This window comes from Gambusia affinis, linkage group LG22 (assembly GCF_019740435.1).
Source record: "Gambusia affinis linkage group LG22, SWU_Gaff_1.0, whole genome shotgun sequence".
Classification (NCBI taxonomy): Eukaryota; Metazoa; Chordata; class Actinopteri; order Cyprinodontiformes; family Poeciliidae; genus Gambusia; species Gambusia affinis.
In genome coordinates, this window is record NC_057889.1 from 2,704,106 (window position 1) to 2,718,708 (window position 14,603).

At 34.5% G+C, this 14,603-nt stretch overlaps 1 protein-coding gene across 1 annotated transcript in view; it reads left to right on the top strand.

The window, feature by feature from the left end:
• Positions 1-14,603, top strand: part of ift172 (intraflagellar transport 172) — a 37,471-nt gene extending 22,868 nt beyond the window's left edge. The window contains exons 32-48 of the mRNA XM_044106411.1: positions 28-92; positions 760-940; positions 1,018-1,127; positions 1,994-2,123; positions 4,375-4,473; positions 5,149-5,258; positions 5,346-5,409; positions 6,621-6,707; positions 7,317-7,433; positions 7,545-7,655; positions 7,743-7,862; positions 8,658-8,753; positions 9,021-9,080; positions 9,952-10,044; positions 11,190-11,343; positions 12,285-12,376; positions 13,299-14,603. Of these exons, the coding sequence (XP_043962346.1) occupies positions 28-92; positions 760-940; positions 1,018-1,127; positions 1,994-2,123; positions 4,375-4,473; positions 5,149-5,258; positions 5,346-5,409; positions 6,621-6,707; positions 7,317-7,433; positions 7,545-7,655; positions 7,743-7,862; positions 8,658-8,753; positions 9,021-9,080; positions 9,952-10,044; positions 11,190-11,343; positions 12,285-12,376; positions 13,299-13,388 (1,779 nt within the window). The 3' untranslated portion in view covers positions 13,389-14,603. The remainder of the gene's footprint in view (positions 1-27; positions 93-759; positions 941-1,017; positions 1,128-1,993; positions 2,124-4,374; positions 4,474-5,148; positions 5,259-5,345; positions 5,410-6,620; positions 6,708-7,316; positions 7,434-7,544; positions 7,656-7,742; positions 7,863-8,657; positions 8,754-9,020; positions 9,081-9,951; positions 10,045-11,189; positions 11,344-12,284; positions 12,377-13,298) is intronic.

Sequence of the window (14,603 nt, forward strand, 5' to 3'; positions counted from 1 at the left end):
TCTGACATGTTTCATTTTGAAAACAAGGGAAGGTTTCCTGAGGCGGAGGTTGAGTTCATCAAAGCAGAAAAACCAAAAGAAGCCGTGTTCATGTGAGTACTGGAGGAAGAGTTTGGTTTTTTAACTGTCTTGCTTCCCGTTTTTTATCTGAATTATTGAAATTCTCTTTTATGAAAGTCCTGAACATCGTTTTACATTCATATCATTTGGCAGATTGCATATGAAAACTATAGAATAAGATTATGACCACTGAAAATAAAAGAGTTCTGGCTTTAGTCTTCTGAGATGAAAAGTCAAAATTCTGAGAAAAATGTCAGAATTTGGACTTTTCTTCGCTCAGAATTGTTTTTCTCAGAAATCTTATTCTTGTTTTTAAAATATTAAAGTCAGAATAATTCTTATACATTCTAAGAAAAAGTCAGAATTACATTTTTGTTGTTGTTACCCTAATCCTTTTCTGTAGAAATCTGCCTTCATTTGATTGACAAAATATTACAATGATTATTTTCAAGGTTCTATTTATGGTTCACATAAAGCTTTAAGTGGGCCAAATTTGGCCCGCGGGCCTTCAATTTGACACCTGCGAATTAAATGAAAGTCATGATTTCTAATTTAAAATATTCTTCCAGGAGTACAAATTACACATTTATTCAAATTACTCTCCAGATTAATGCATAAATATGGTGGACTAGTTAATTTGTCTCTTATTTTATATTTAAAAGTTTGTCTAATTTAAAGTTTTGTCCAAACCTGTCCCAGGTATGTCCACAACAAGGACTGGGCCGACGCTCAGCGAGTGGCCGAGAGCTACGACCCGGACAGCGTCCCTGAGGTTCTGGTCGGCCAGGCCCGGTTCTGCTTCCAGGAGAAGGATTTCCTGAAGGCCGAGGCGTTCCTGCTGCGAGCGCAGAGGCCTGAGCTGGCCGTTAAGTTTTATAAGGTGACGTTTTTCTTATTTTCATTGTTTTATGTGCCCCATTGAGATCGGTTGTTTTTATTTTTATTTTTGTTTAACAGGATGCAGACATGTGGAGCGATGCGTTTCGGATCTGTAAGGAGTATCTCCCCAGCAAGCTCTCCATTCTGCAGGAGGACTACGAGAGGGAAACCTCCAAGAAAGGGGGCCGGTAAAGTTATAATTCAGCCTTAGTTCAGCCCTGACATTATGAAATGTTTATACTTCTATTTGAGTCTTTACTGCTACTAAAAAAGCCCACTCACTTAAAAAAATCACCTGGCTGTTTTTGTAGGGATGCACTGATCCACTTTTGTCACTGTCAGTACTGATATCTGAAGTTTTTGTATTGATAAACAGAAAAATTGTGCAGAATTGATTTAGTGTAAATGTTGGGTTGGCGGATTTGGCCAACAGCTGCTTATTTGGATTTAAAGTGACAAGAGGTCCAACAACAGCTAAAAACAGGCAGAACTGCAGACTGATATCTAATTATTTAAAAAATTATTTTGTGCAAAAAATGTAAGGAACATGTTTTTTATAGCCCATACAGCTAACCTTTTTGAGGAGTCATAATTGGTCACCTTTAAATAACCTCAAATACCAGCAAACCCAATGATTTTGCAGCCTTTCCTCTGAAGCTCACCAAATGAATCCTTCCACAAATAGTTAGTTAGATGCTTTATTTAAAAATCTCGTGTTTTTCCCCTGAAACTCAAACTTCCAACAGCTCGTTAGCAAGCAAACCAGCAGCATGCAGCTCTCATCTTCCCCCCGATGCTTTAATGGCTCGTGGGAGAAAAGATCAAAAGTTGCCAGTGGAGACAAAAAAAAGTGAGGAAAAAAAACCCGCTAAATTATTCCTGAAGAGCTTACAGCTGCAAGCCCCATTTTTTATTAGGGAGCACTGCAAAGCTGCTGTGGAGGTGTGGTTCAGTAATCAGACATACTGTTCATGTTTTAAAATTAACGGGAGTCTTTTTTGGAAATAAAAGGAAAGATTTTCTGACGCATGTAATCCTGAATGTTTGTGCTTAGGGGTGTGGATGGTTGGCTGGAGCAGGCCAAGGAGTGGGAGGAGTCCGGAGAATATTCCCGCGCCGTCGACTGTTACCTGAAGGTGAAGGACGAGTCCGACCTCGCCCTGATGGAAAAGTGCTGGATGAAGGTAGAAGTCCCACAAGATTCATTCAATAATCATTAATCATTAAAAATACATTCACTACTCTGTCTGGAGAAGAAGATCCAAACTACCTGAATGTTTGTTAACTCCATGCAAAGTTTTTATCTCTCCACTCTATCCATAAACTTTATAACAGCGCCCCTGGTGGCTGGATGAATGAATGGATGGTTAAATGTCTGCTGTTATTATTTGGTCTTATTTATTTTTTTCTTTGAGTCGTGTTCTGATTGAAGGGCTTTGCTTTAAGCTAATAGTTTTGATTTAATTTCACCATTCTGTTTGTCACAGTCTTTTAGAAAGTCAGATTTTTGGCTTCACAATATTTGCTTTTACCTTACAAAAGTTATCCAAATTGATCAGGTAGTGAGGACATTTTTCATCCCATTATATCTGCAAAAAGTTTAAACATTATTTTTGAATGTTATCTTTCTCTTCCATCACACAATCCCTTTTTGAGAGGCACTGTACTTGTAAAACTCAGAAGCGCTTGTGACTGAAAATTGGCACAAACTGATTGAAGAGATCTTCTTTTTTTATGCCACAGAGGCAGATTTCCAAGTCTTCTCTCATTTTTGTTCGTTTCTCTGGGTGGAAACAGAAAATTCGTCCAAATCTGTGATGAAATCTTTGCTTTTGGTAAACTGCTGAATAATAAAAGGTACAGCATGTTTTATTTGTGGAGAATGTTTCTGTTTCTGAGGCTTTCGACGCTCTGCGGCCTAAAGCACCAGATTATATCTGGATGACATTTAAAGTTTATATTGCTCATCTCTAGTAAACATTCATAGTTATTTGTATTGTGTGAATTATGCAGAAGAGAGAGACTTCAGAAGATTAATTAACTACAGTATACAAACTCAAAAAAAGAACAACGTATGCAGAACAGTAATTAAGTCAAAACTGTTCAAAGATATATACTTTTTGTATTTATTATAAAAGAAAAAAAAACTCCTTTGTAAATATGTAAATACGTTTTGGTCAAAACTCCTTAAGTTTTTTTGCAGTTTTATTCTGTTTTAGGCAATAAAATGTTTACTTTTATTTATTTATTTTTATTTTCCTAAAGGTCTTTACTTTTCAGATTTTTTTACATTTATACCACAATTACTAAGAAATGCGATATAAGAATCCATTATACATTTGGACATGCATTCCTGTTACATTATTATTATTTTCTTATTAAATGAATTATTAGTTTATTTGTCTCTTTTAATGTATTTTTACTATTGTATAACACTTAAATTGTTAAATTTGTAGAATGGGGATTTTTAAAAATCTGATTAATAGAATAACCGGTAAATTAATCAATTACTAAAATAATTGTTAGCAGCGGCTCTATAAATAATATCTGTAAATATCGGCTATCGACCCAAAGCTTCATATCGGTGCATCCTGGGTAAAATAAAATAAATGTAAACGTAGCATCTTTGTAATTTATATTCTGCCTTTAGCATATTGTTGGTTAACTTTTATCGAAGCTGAGTGTTACATTAATCAGATCTGCAGTTGAAATAAATATTAGTCCAATTCAAATGCATAACATCAATGCATGTATTTTAAGTTAAAGTGTAACGTAGCAGACGGTGTCAGTCGCTGAGGATGTCTGAAGCTCAGTGGATCTCTGTCTCCTTGGAGTGTGAAGACAAACGTCTGGTTCTGTGTGTTATTGACCTGAGGGCTGCAGAGAACAGATCATTTGAAATTTGGATGTTTGCTGTGAAGGGAAAGGTCGTGGCGATCAATAGGTTTGTTTCCGCTGGGATTTTTATTAACCCAGAAACCGTAGCGTCGACCCGAGGGACGAGTCGGGAGTTACAACCGTTTGCTGATTGAACTCTGGGCCTCCTGGTGAGGCTTTAGCAAAGGTCAAAGGGTCGGAAAAAGCAATAATGGGATTAAAGGTTAACATCAGTGTTTATACTAACTATTTATCAAAACTGAACATTCAGAGTCACATAAAGGTGGTTACAAAATCAGCCTTTTATCAGCTGGAGAATACTTCCAGGATAAAAGGACTGGTGTTGCAGCATGTAGAGAAACTCATCCATGAATTTATCTTTAGTCGCATTGATTCCTGCAACAGCGATGAACATGTTTCATTAGTTCCAAATAAGCAAATATGTTAAATTTATGTTTCGCTTTTAAAATGTTGTTCTCCATGTTTTTCTTTGTGTCACTAGGTCTAAAACTCCAGTTCAGGTGAATGTTATATTTAGTTTTTTTTGCTTGTTTCCAGGCAGCCGAACTTTCCATCAAGTTCCTGAGTGGGAACCGAGCCACAGAGGTGGTTCAGGTCGTCGGGCCGCGACTCGCTCAGCTCAGGAAGTTCAGCGCTGTGAGTGAACTCACGCATGCACTTAAGGCTGAAGTAACTCGGTCAAAAATATTCCACTTTGCATTTTGTTTCTAGAAAATATTGCATATTTTGGGTTTTTGTCTTTCAAACAAATCTGGATTTTTGTAGAAAACATTTATAAAATCTTTGAAATAATTTGAAAAATATGAAAAACATTGTATCTAAGGATGAGTTTAAAGTTATTAAAAAAATTTATTCAGTAAAGATAAAAATATATACTTTTATATATTTTTTATCACACTTTTGGATTATGAGTGTCGGTTTTTAGCTTTTAACTCTCATTGCTCCAAAAAAAATTCTGGATAAAAATCAATGTTCATTTTTGATCTGGCGAAGACTGGAACACCCACATCAAAAATATTCCACTCTGATTTTTGTTTTTAGAAAAAAATTAATTTTGGACAAAGCAGGCATAAAAGGTTTAGGAAATGTGAAATACTTTATATCTCTGGATAGGTCTGAAACTGTTAAAGAACGAAAATGGAAAAAGAATAATATTGAATTTTTATTTTAATTTAACAAGGTGTTTCATTTTGGGATATAAAGTTAAATAGTGAACAGTCAATTTAAAGGTTCCTCAAAGGTTTAAAAACAAAGTTATCTGCCTTTTGAACTCTGATCTCACTTGTATTTCTTTGTGTTTTGTTTTTTAAGGCGGCTGAACTTTACCTCAACATAGACCTCATCAAAGAGGCGATCGATACCTTCATTGATGGCGAAGAGTGGAATAAAGCCAAGAGAGTCGCCAAAGAGCTGGAGCCGAGGTTAAAAACACACCTGCATCTTTTCTGAACCCAAAAACTGAAAAGTTTTGTCTCTTTACCTTCTGAACTTCCAGCTGCTTTTCACAGATATGAAAACTACGTGGACCAGAAGTACAAGGAGCATCTTAAAAACCAAGGCAGAGTGGAGTCTGTAAGCATCTCTCTGCTTTTCCTGCTGAGTTGACCTCAAAATTAACCCCAAACACTAAATGATAGAAAAACAATCTGTAGATCGTTCCCATATTTCCCAGTAAATTAATGTAAATACAGTGATCCCTCGCCACTTCGCGGTTCACTTATCGCGGATTCGCTATTTCGCGGATTTTCATAATGCTTTTTTTTTTTTTTTTTTTTGTGCATTGTGCTCTGCATTCTGATTCGCTAAAAACTCACTCCCGCTTCTTGTATCAAAACATGCTACGAATTGTGCTATCGTTTTGTCGTCTCGTGCAGTTATGTGTACGTACATAAAACAGCTTGGCAAATTAACATTAAGTTGGCCAAATTATCTTGTAATTTCGAAGAAGAGAACACTGCAGAGCGCAGTCAGGATGCAGCAGTCTGAAGAGCAGTGAAACGGCCTACACGTGAGTCACTGTATTTGTATACAGTACATGTAATAGTTGCTAATTGTAAAAAAAAAAAGTTTTCTATTTCGCGGATTTCACTTATCGCGGGTCGTTTTCGGAACGTAACCCCCGCGATAAACGAGGGATTACTGTATTGAAAAGAAATGCATGAACGAATATTTAAGCTTTTCCTGAAAACAAACTCTTATGACAGATAATTTCTAAAATTTAAAACCATTTCCCTACAACTCTGCTCATCAAACACTTTTAAAGGTGAACTATTATGCTGGGCGATACAGAACATATTCATTACATTTCTTACATAAAAATCATAGTGCCATAAACTCAACATTTGCACTCGCATGTGGAAATGGCTGCAAATGAATAAACAATTATATAACTGTACAGCTTTGAAAAGCAAAATGGAGCCTCCTGCACAACCAACAAGATGCAGCAAGTGGTTTCTGGATAGTAAGTCAACAACAAAACACTTGTCTTTTCCAGCAGCCATTGTAAAACCAGCTGACCAAATGTGTTGGAATTCTGCTTGGGTTGCTGTGCTCATGGAATGTCACTTAACAATTGGGAGGTTTTTGAAACGGCTCATTTTTCAGACACCAACAAAACATAAACTTATTGCCATTTTAAGCACTTGGCCTGTTTTTAGAATCAGCAGAGCCTCAAATGGAAGTACAAAAAACATGCAAAAAGTGAATATTGCGTCATAGCTCCACTCAGTTTGAAGTTTGATGCTGTGTGTTTCCTGGATGTGACGAGCTGTTGTTGTGCTCAGCTGGTCAGTGTGGACGTCATGGCGGCTCTGGATATGTATGCAGAGAAAGGCCAGTGGGAGAAATGTCTGGAAACGGCTTCCAAACAGGTACAAAGACAGACTCTCTGTTTAATCTGTAAATATTCCTAAGGCGGACTTTAACTCTGTTTTTTATAGTTATTTTTTACAAACTGATGTTAAACTTAATAAAAGTACATTAGGCTGACTTACGTTGTCTTGATTTTTCTGAGATGTTTGTTGCTTTAAAAGACAAAAAGACAACTGACCAGCTTCTTGTGTTCAAGGATTATAATTTAAGTCCAGGTCTGCTGCTGAGCTCACCCATGGCAGAGAAATGTTTCAATGTTGTAAAAAAAACATTTTTTAAAATTCACTTTTAAAAGTCAGATAATTTCCAAAAGGTGAAAATATTTGACTTTTGAAACTCAGAAATTTGAATGTCAATTTCTGTTTTTTTGTTTGCACATTTTTGACTTTTCAAAACTAAGTAATGTCCTTGTATTTCCTCTAAAACCTATGAGATTAATCTAAACATTTCTGAGTTTTTGTTGGTTTTTTTGCATAAATTTCCTCCTTTTTGTTGTATTTAGTTTTGTTTCTATAATGGCCCCAATAAACCGTTAGATGTCAGTCAAACTCTTTGATTATGAATAATTTTTCTGTGCTCTTCCTCACTGATTGGTTTGATTTTGCCAGAACTTTAAGATCCTCCATAAGTACGTTGCTCTTTACGCGACTCATCTCATCAAGGAGGAAGAAGCGGTGAAAGCGCTGCAGCTCTACATGCAGCACGGAGCGCCACCAAACCCACAAGTAAAACATACTCCAGAACCTTTCCTGTGTTTTACCACAGTTATCTTGTTCTACTTGTGATGTTTTAAAAATTTAATTCAGGATATTCAGTTTTCTTTTCTTTCCTGTAAGAACTTCAACATCTACAAGCGTCTGTTCCTGGACCTGATCAACCTCTCCGACGCTGCCGGACCCGAGTCCTTCCGCCTGTGGGCCGACCTGCGAAACTTCCTGCTGCAGCTGGTGAATCCCAACACGAGGAAGAGGAAGATTTCATATTTCTGACATGACAGCAGCAAAACATGCAATGTCTTTCTTGTTTCGTTTCAGTGTGAGAACTTGTCCAAGTCGGCTGAGGCCAACTCTCCGGCTCATGAAGATTTTGAGCAGATGCTGCTGATCGCTCACTACTTGGCCGCGCGATCCGCCGCTAAAGGAGTCGAGCAGCTGGTAAACTTTAAATCTGACATAAACACAGAGCGTTTCAGTTGGTAGGTATGGGGGGCAGTTTGTAAAGTTACGTAGTCAAAAAATAATCACAATAGTTTGGGTGATTCAGCCTGTCATAAAAACATGGGGGTTAATTTTCCAAGTCATATTTTCACCAAGTTATTACTATTTCATTTATAAATGTCAGTTTCAAATTAAATATTTAATTTATTATTTAGCTAAATATCCAGTTTGAAGCTAAATATTTTGTTAGCTTTTGTAATATCCAAATTTACTTGCCAATAAGCGAAAGTGGACTATCAAAATAAAAGCTGGTTCTTGCAAACTTCTCTGTGAACTCATGACATGTGTCGCGTCATGTCGTCTCTCTTATCATCGTTTTTACTCACTAAGATTACAAACTAAATATTTAGCTACAAATTAGATATTTAGCATGCAAATTAAATATTTGTTTAAAAGTTCAATATTTAGCTTGCTAACTAGAAATTTTGTTTTGCGCTAAATTTTAAATTTGCTAAACATTTAGCTTCTTCAGAACAATATAGTTTACTCGCTAAGCTTCCAAACTAAATATTTGAAAAATGAGCCCCTGTTTCTGTTATTTCAGGCTAAATAACCCAAATTGTTGTGGTTTGTTTTTGACTGTAACTTTACAAACATCACCAGTAGCATGGTGACTGATGTCTTCTGCAGGAATTGAATAAGTTCATATTGAAACAATGCAGTTTTTACTCATAAAAGCTTTCAGATGCTGCTTTCACTGACGCTCTTTGTTCTGTTTATTTGCATTTTCAGATGAGCATAGCAGCGAAGGTTTCTGTGTCTTTGCTGCGTTACACTGAGCTGATTCGTGCAGATAAAGCTTTCTATGAAGCTGGCCTGGCCTGCAAGGTTTGTCCATCTGGAAATATTACAAACCTTTTTCAATATTAATTAAAATTTATAGCTTTTTCTTTTTGCTACTCCTGTCTGGTTAGGTTTTCATTCTTATTTATTTAACCCAGCTTATGCTGAAAAGAACAATATTATGAACGATATTAAAACTCCTGTTGGGTTCCACATTCACCGGTGATTAAATTGCAACAAGTTTTTAGTTTCTTTTTTTAAATAATCTTGTTTTATCTTCATCTTTAAAACCTGGATATGTTTATTTGTCAGGCTGTTGGCTGGGAGAACATGGCATTTATCTTTTTCAACCACTTTGTGGACTTGTGTGATGTAAGTATATTTATATAATCTCTCTTTGACAGAATGGTAGCCCTAATATAAATTTAAAAAAATAAAAAAGTTGTAAAATTAGGGTAGGAATTTTAAAATTAATATATTTTTCCTTCAGCCTTTTGGACATGTTACGTTGACATTAATTTCTATTTTAGTGTTTTGATTGTTGCTTACTTTGTTTTGTTTATTTTATTCATTTATCTATGTTTGTTGTTTTTCTCAAAATAAATGCTTTAAATGGAAAAAAAATGTCAAAAAATAACAGAATATCTTCTGAAAAATCAGACATTTGGTAAAGGTATAAACTTTGTTGCATTTTTTTCTCATGTTTGCAGGAGAATAGTCAAAACGTCAAGGAATGAAATTTTTAATTTACTGGTAAAAACTTAAATGTTCACAAAAATTGTAATGTAATATATTTGTTTCAAGAGAAAATCAATAGTTTTCTGAGATTAATGTTCTGAAAAGCTGTAAATGTTTCACAAATAATGAAAAACAAGACAGCCTTCCAGTATGACGGGTCATTTTCTCCTTTTTTATATTTAATACTTTATTTTTTAGATCTTAAACCATGGAGAAAATGATTCCCTTCTCATAAATAAAAACTTTTTTTGGACTATGACTGTGTTGGAAGGTCGGTCGTCTTTTGCACAAACTGTAGAGTTTTTGGGTTCTACTTGATTTTTTTCTTAAAAATAAATTATTTCCAAACATCATAAATCATTTATTTTTACATTAATCCTGTTTTCTGAGATTATTTTTTTACCAGCTTTCTTCCAGCTCCATTTGTTTTCCTCACTTTTTTTGTTTTCTAAAACTAGTGATTCAAAGGTAAACTTATTTATTCTGTTTTCCTGGCTTCCTGCAGGCGTTGGACGACGGCCACGCTCCGGATCACTCCGACTTTCTGGACACAGACATTCCCTTCGAGGTCCCGCTTCCCACCAAACTCTGCGTGACCGTAAGAAAGTCTCCTCCTCCCACTCAGCTCAGATCCACGCTCAAATTACGGCCTGATAGATGGAGACAATATCGATGTCGTGCCACAAATCAGATCTGATGGAGTTAGTGTCACATTCCTCCCTGGTCTTGTTAATAAATGAGAATAGATGCGGCTCGCGTGGATTTATGAAATCATTAGTGTCGCTGTCAGCTGAACGTTGGCTGTTGGATTGATCCATTTCATCATTTTTTGGTTTTTAACCGCAGACTCAGGAGACACGAAAGATGAGAGGAGATGATGGACGAACTGATTTTAGCGAAAACTGAAACCTCTGAAGGCCGAATTTATCAAATTTTTGCACATCTTTTGTTGAAACTGGAATTTGTTTTTCTTTAAAAAAAAAAAAGAAGGTAAAAGGTAATTTAATTTATATAGCACATTTTCAGCCACAAGGCAAAACAAAATGCTTTGCAGAAATTAAAAGGAAGGACTTTAAGTTGTATTTTTAAGGATGTAAGGATGCTTAAAGACGTTATATTCACTAAATTTAAATTTGTTTATATTTATACAGCACTACAATATTTTGTTTTAATTTTTCTCTGTGTTCTGTAATCCATCCTGCTAAAGCAGTGACTGGTTTTGATTTCTGGCCATGGTAAATTTTAAAAACGTTCATTTACGCCAAAAAACTGAGAAATCTTTACATTCATCTTGGAAATTTTCTAGGAAAATAAGGAAACTCAAAAGTCAAAATTTCTCAGAATAATCTCAAAATTTCTGAGTTATTTTTAGCAATTTTTTGACTTTCAAAACTCCAAGAAATTTCCAAGTTTTCTCTGGAAGATTTTTTTTTTTTTTTTTTAAGTAATTTCAAAATTTCTGTTTTTTCTCTTAAATCTTCGACTTTTTATTCTCCAGAATAATTTCTTGGAAATTTCTGAGATTAATCTCAACATTTTTGAGTTTTTTTCTAGGAATCTTTTGACTTTTCAAGCTCAGAAAATTCCGTGTTTTTTCTCTAAAATATTTCTGAGACTAAACCCAGAAATTCTTCTGGCAGAAATATAATCCTCCTTTTTTTAATCTACAATGGCTCTACTATACCGTCTTACGCTTACAGCGTTTTACAGCCATTCTTGTTTTATTTTTCATATCGATGGCAGGACGCCCAGCTGGAGCAGATCCGTGACTGGGTTCTGATGGTGTCCGTGGAAAACCGGCTGGAACAGGTTCTGCCTCGGGACGAAAGGGACACGTACGAAGCGTCGCTGGTGGCCGCCAACACCGGCCTTCGCTCGCTGCCGTGTGTCCTCACCGGTAACGCACCGCCACATGTTTAACATGTTTTATAGTCTGTAAATTCGGAAATTTGAAGTTAGGAAAGAAATATTAATAAACCGAGCCTTTGTAGCCTCTAAGAGGCAAAACCAAAAAATGCAGAAGAGCATTAGGACCACTGGAAAAAGAAATGAATTGTGAGTTTTTTCTCAGAAGATTGCAGGCTGGATTCTGAGATCCCAGTCAGAATTTGGAGATTACATCAAAATTCAGAAATTAAAATCAAAATTCAGAGAATTTTGAAAGTAAATTCAGGATTCTTTGAAAAATTAAGAATTCTGAGACGAATAAAGTCTGAATTTTGGGGGCCTATGAATTGTCTCTTTCATGAATTTACAGTTTTCACAAAAAAAGTGTTCCACATTTGTGTTTTGTTTTTATTCACCCAGAACAGAGAAACTACCCATAATGCCTCATTCAGCTGCAGTAATTTGTTTTCTGTCTAGTCTCATCCTTTTCACACATTCTTGAGGACAATTTTAGGACATTTAATTATAACTCATATTATTTATGTGTGCAATAAGCATGAAAGTGATTTTTTTTTTCAAATAATAACCACCAGAAACAATATCACATCGTCACAATTCATTGATCACTTTATATGAAAATAACTGTGGTCTGAAGAAGCATCCAGATTAAATCCAAAGCCTCTAAATACTTTCTGAGCTCTTACCTTTTTGTTTACAGTCATTTATTATGAAAGTTTTCTTTCTTGTGCTTTTAGTTGATTAGAAATGTGCATTAAAATTCCTCGCTTGAACAAGTTCTGGTTTATTGAAGACTTATTTCTTATTTTATCCATATTAAGGATAATGCCTAATAATCCACAAAATAAGCTTTCATTCTGCTAAATAAGAGCAGAATAAATATCTGGTGATATTTCCAGTTCACCTCCCATCCTGTGTTTTCTGTGTCTGAAGGTTATCCTGTGCTGAGGAATAAAATTGAGTTTCCAGTTGCTGGAAAAGCAGCCAACAAAGAAGACTGGAATAAATTTCTAATGGCAACAAAGGTGAGACTAGACTTATTCTTACTAACATTTATTCTTAATCTGAACAGTTTAAAACTAGTGCTTGTACCAGGTTTGATTTTAAATTATTAATGTGAATATCACTGGGTTAATAAAGAGCTTTTCTTGCAATTTTCTATGACTTACTATCAGCTGGTTGTAATGTTTCCTTTTACCACTAGATGGCAGTTAACTTGGTACATCACTCCTTTAATCTGGGAGCCTAAAGCAGTTTTTAAAATTATATAATTTGCTTTAGAAATTTTCAAATGTGTAATAGATAGTAGGAATGTGTAAACATATTGTGTTTATATATTCTGTTTTTTTTAAGAACTAATGATCAAAATGTCTAAAAATGCTTTTACATACAGCACTGTAAAAAACAAAAGTTGTCAGAACTCAAAATTCTGAAGCGACAAATTAAAAGGAACTTTAAGGTTTTCTTCTGAGTTTGCCAAAGTTTGATTTTTGCCTTTTTGTAACTCAACCAAATGTCTGATTTACAAGAAAGTACCATAAACTTAAACTTGGTTTAAATTAATATATAAACTTATAAATATAATAATTATTTAAATACATTATTTGTATTTAAGTAACAAATACCTATTTTTAAAAATCGCATTTATTTAAATAATTAATTATATAAATACAATTATATAATTTTTGGAACCAACTTAGTTTATTGTTCCTTTATGTCATTCACATTTTCAGCTGATAATAGTTTTTTATCCCAAGAAAACAAAAAAAACAAAACATTTTTCACAGTACATTTCAGATTGATTATGTGATTTTGGATGCCTTATTTTGATAAATCCACGTACCCAAAGCTCTGGGATTATTCTGGATTTTATTTCCTTACCAGGGTTTGTAAGAATAAGACACAAATTATCAGTGACTGGTTGTTTGCGTTGATTTATCCCCACAGACGACTCACAGTCCAGAGTGTCAGGATGTCCTAAAATTCCTAAATCACTGGTGCGGCGGTCTACCTGCAACAGGATTCTCTTTCCACTAATGGGACTCCGTACATACTTCCATATTCCTTAGCTGCTGCTCTTTCTCTCTGTTTTTTCAGTTGTTTCTCTTCCAGCTTTGTCTGATATTTTTTCTTAATTTATTTATTCTGTTTTATTGAAATTAATGTTGTTTAACTGTACTGTTCACGAGAACATAAACATTTTAAATTAAACTGAAGAAATAACCAAAAAATTACAAATATGGATGTCAGAAGAATTTCAACATACTTTACATTTCATTCACGTTTGTGCTAATAAGTGGTTAACATGAATATTTTAACAAGATTTATAGTGTGATATTTTGGAAAATATCTTCATTTGTATTCTTTTTGTACTTATCTTATTTTGGCTAAGCTAATAGATTAGCATAGCCTAGCTTAGTTTAGCTAATTTGTTGAAAACAACTGGTTGGTCTCAGACTTAAATTCTGTTATTTTATTTTAACAAATAAGTAAAGGTTTGTGGTCTTCAAACACAATACTTTCTACCATAGTTTCTGACATGTTGTATGATGCAATTAAAGCTAAGCTAACAGTGCTAGCTTTTGCTACATGTATAAACAGTCTTGATTGAATTAGTTTTTACTATTTAACCATTTCTAATTGGGACAAAGCAGAATTTTAAATACAAAATGATAATCTTTATTGAAATGCCTCTAAATAAGGTTTTGCTATGAAGAAAAAAAAACACAAAAATATTTTTTCCTCGAAAAGATCTAAACATTTCAATTAAACACCTTAGATATAGCTACAATTTAGTTTCCTCTTACGCAGTATCTTACAGTATTTAGCCATTAGTTTGTCAAAATAGTTTATATTGAAGTGAATTCTTTACTCTAGGAAATTTGTAAAGAAAAAACAAATATTAAGATGCATAAAGTACTGCTGAATATTTTTGGACTTTTCATCTCATTTGTCATCGAACATCTTTCTTTCAATCTGTTCTGTCATTTCTTTGACTTTCTCTCAGGATGGCACAGCTGGTAAAGCCAAAGGTTGTCATCTAAATTTAAATAAAGTTCTGTTTATGTTGTAAAGCTGCAGTTTGGTTTTATTTATCAGTGCAGATCGGTTTTACGACTATTTGATGTACGCAGACTGAAATGTTGTTTTTTCTGTGAATCTGTGTTTTTGAAGCCGGTTATGCCTTTACTGCATGTTTCCTACAGAATGTATTTTGTTTAAAAATGTCTAAATAAAAAAGGATTTTAAGCT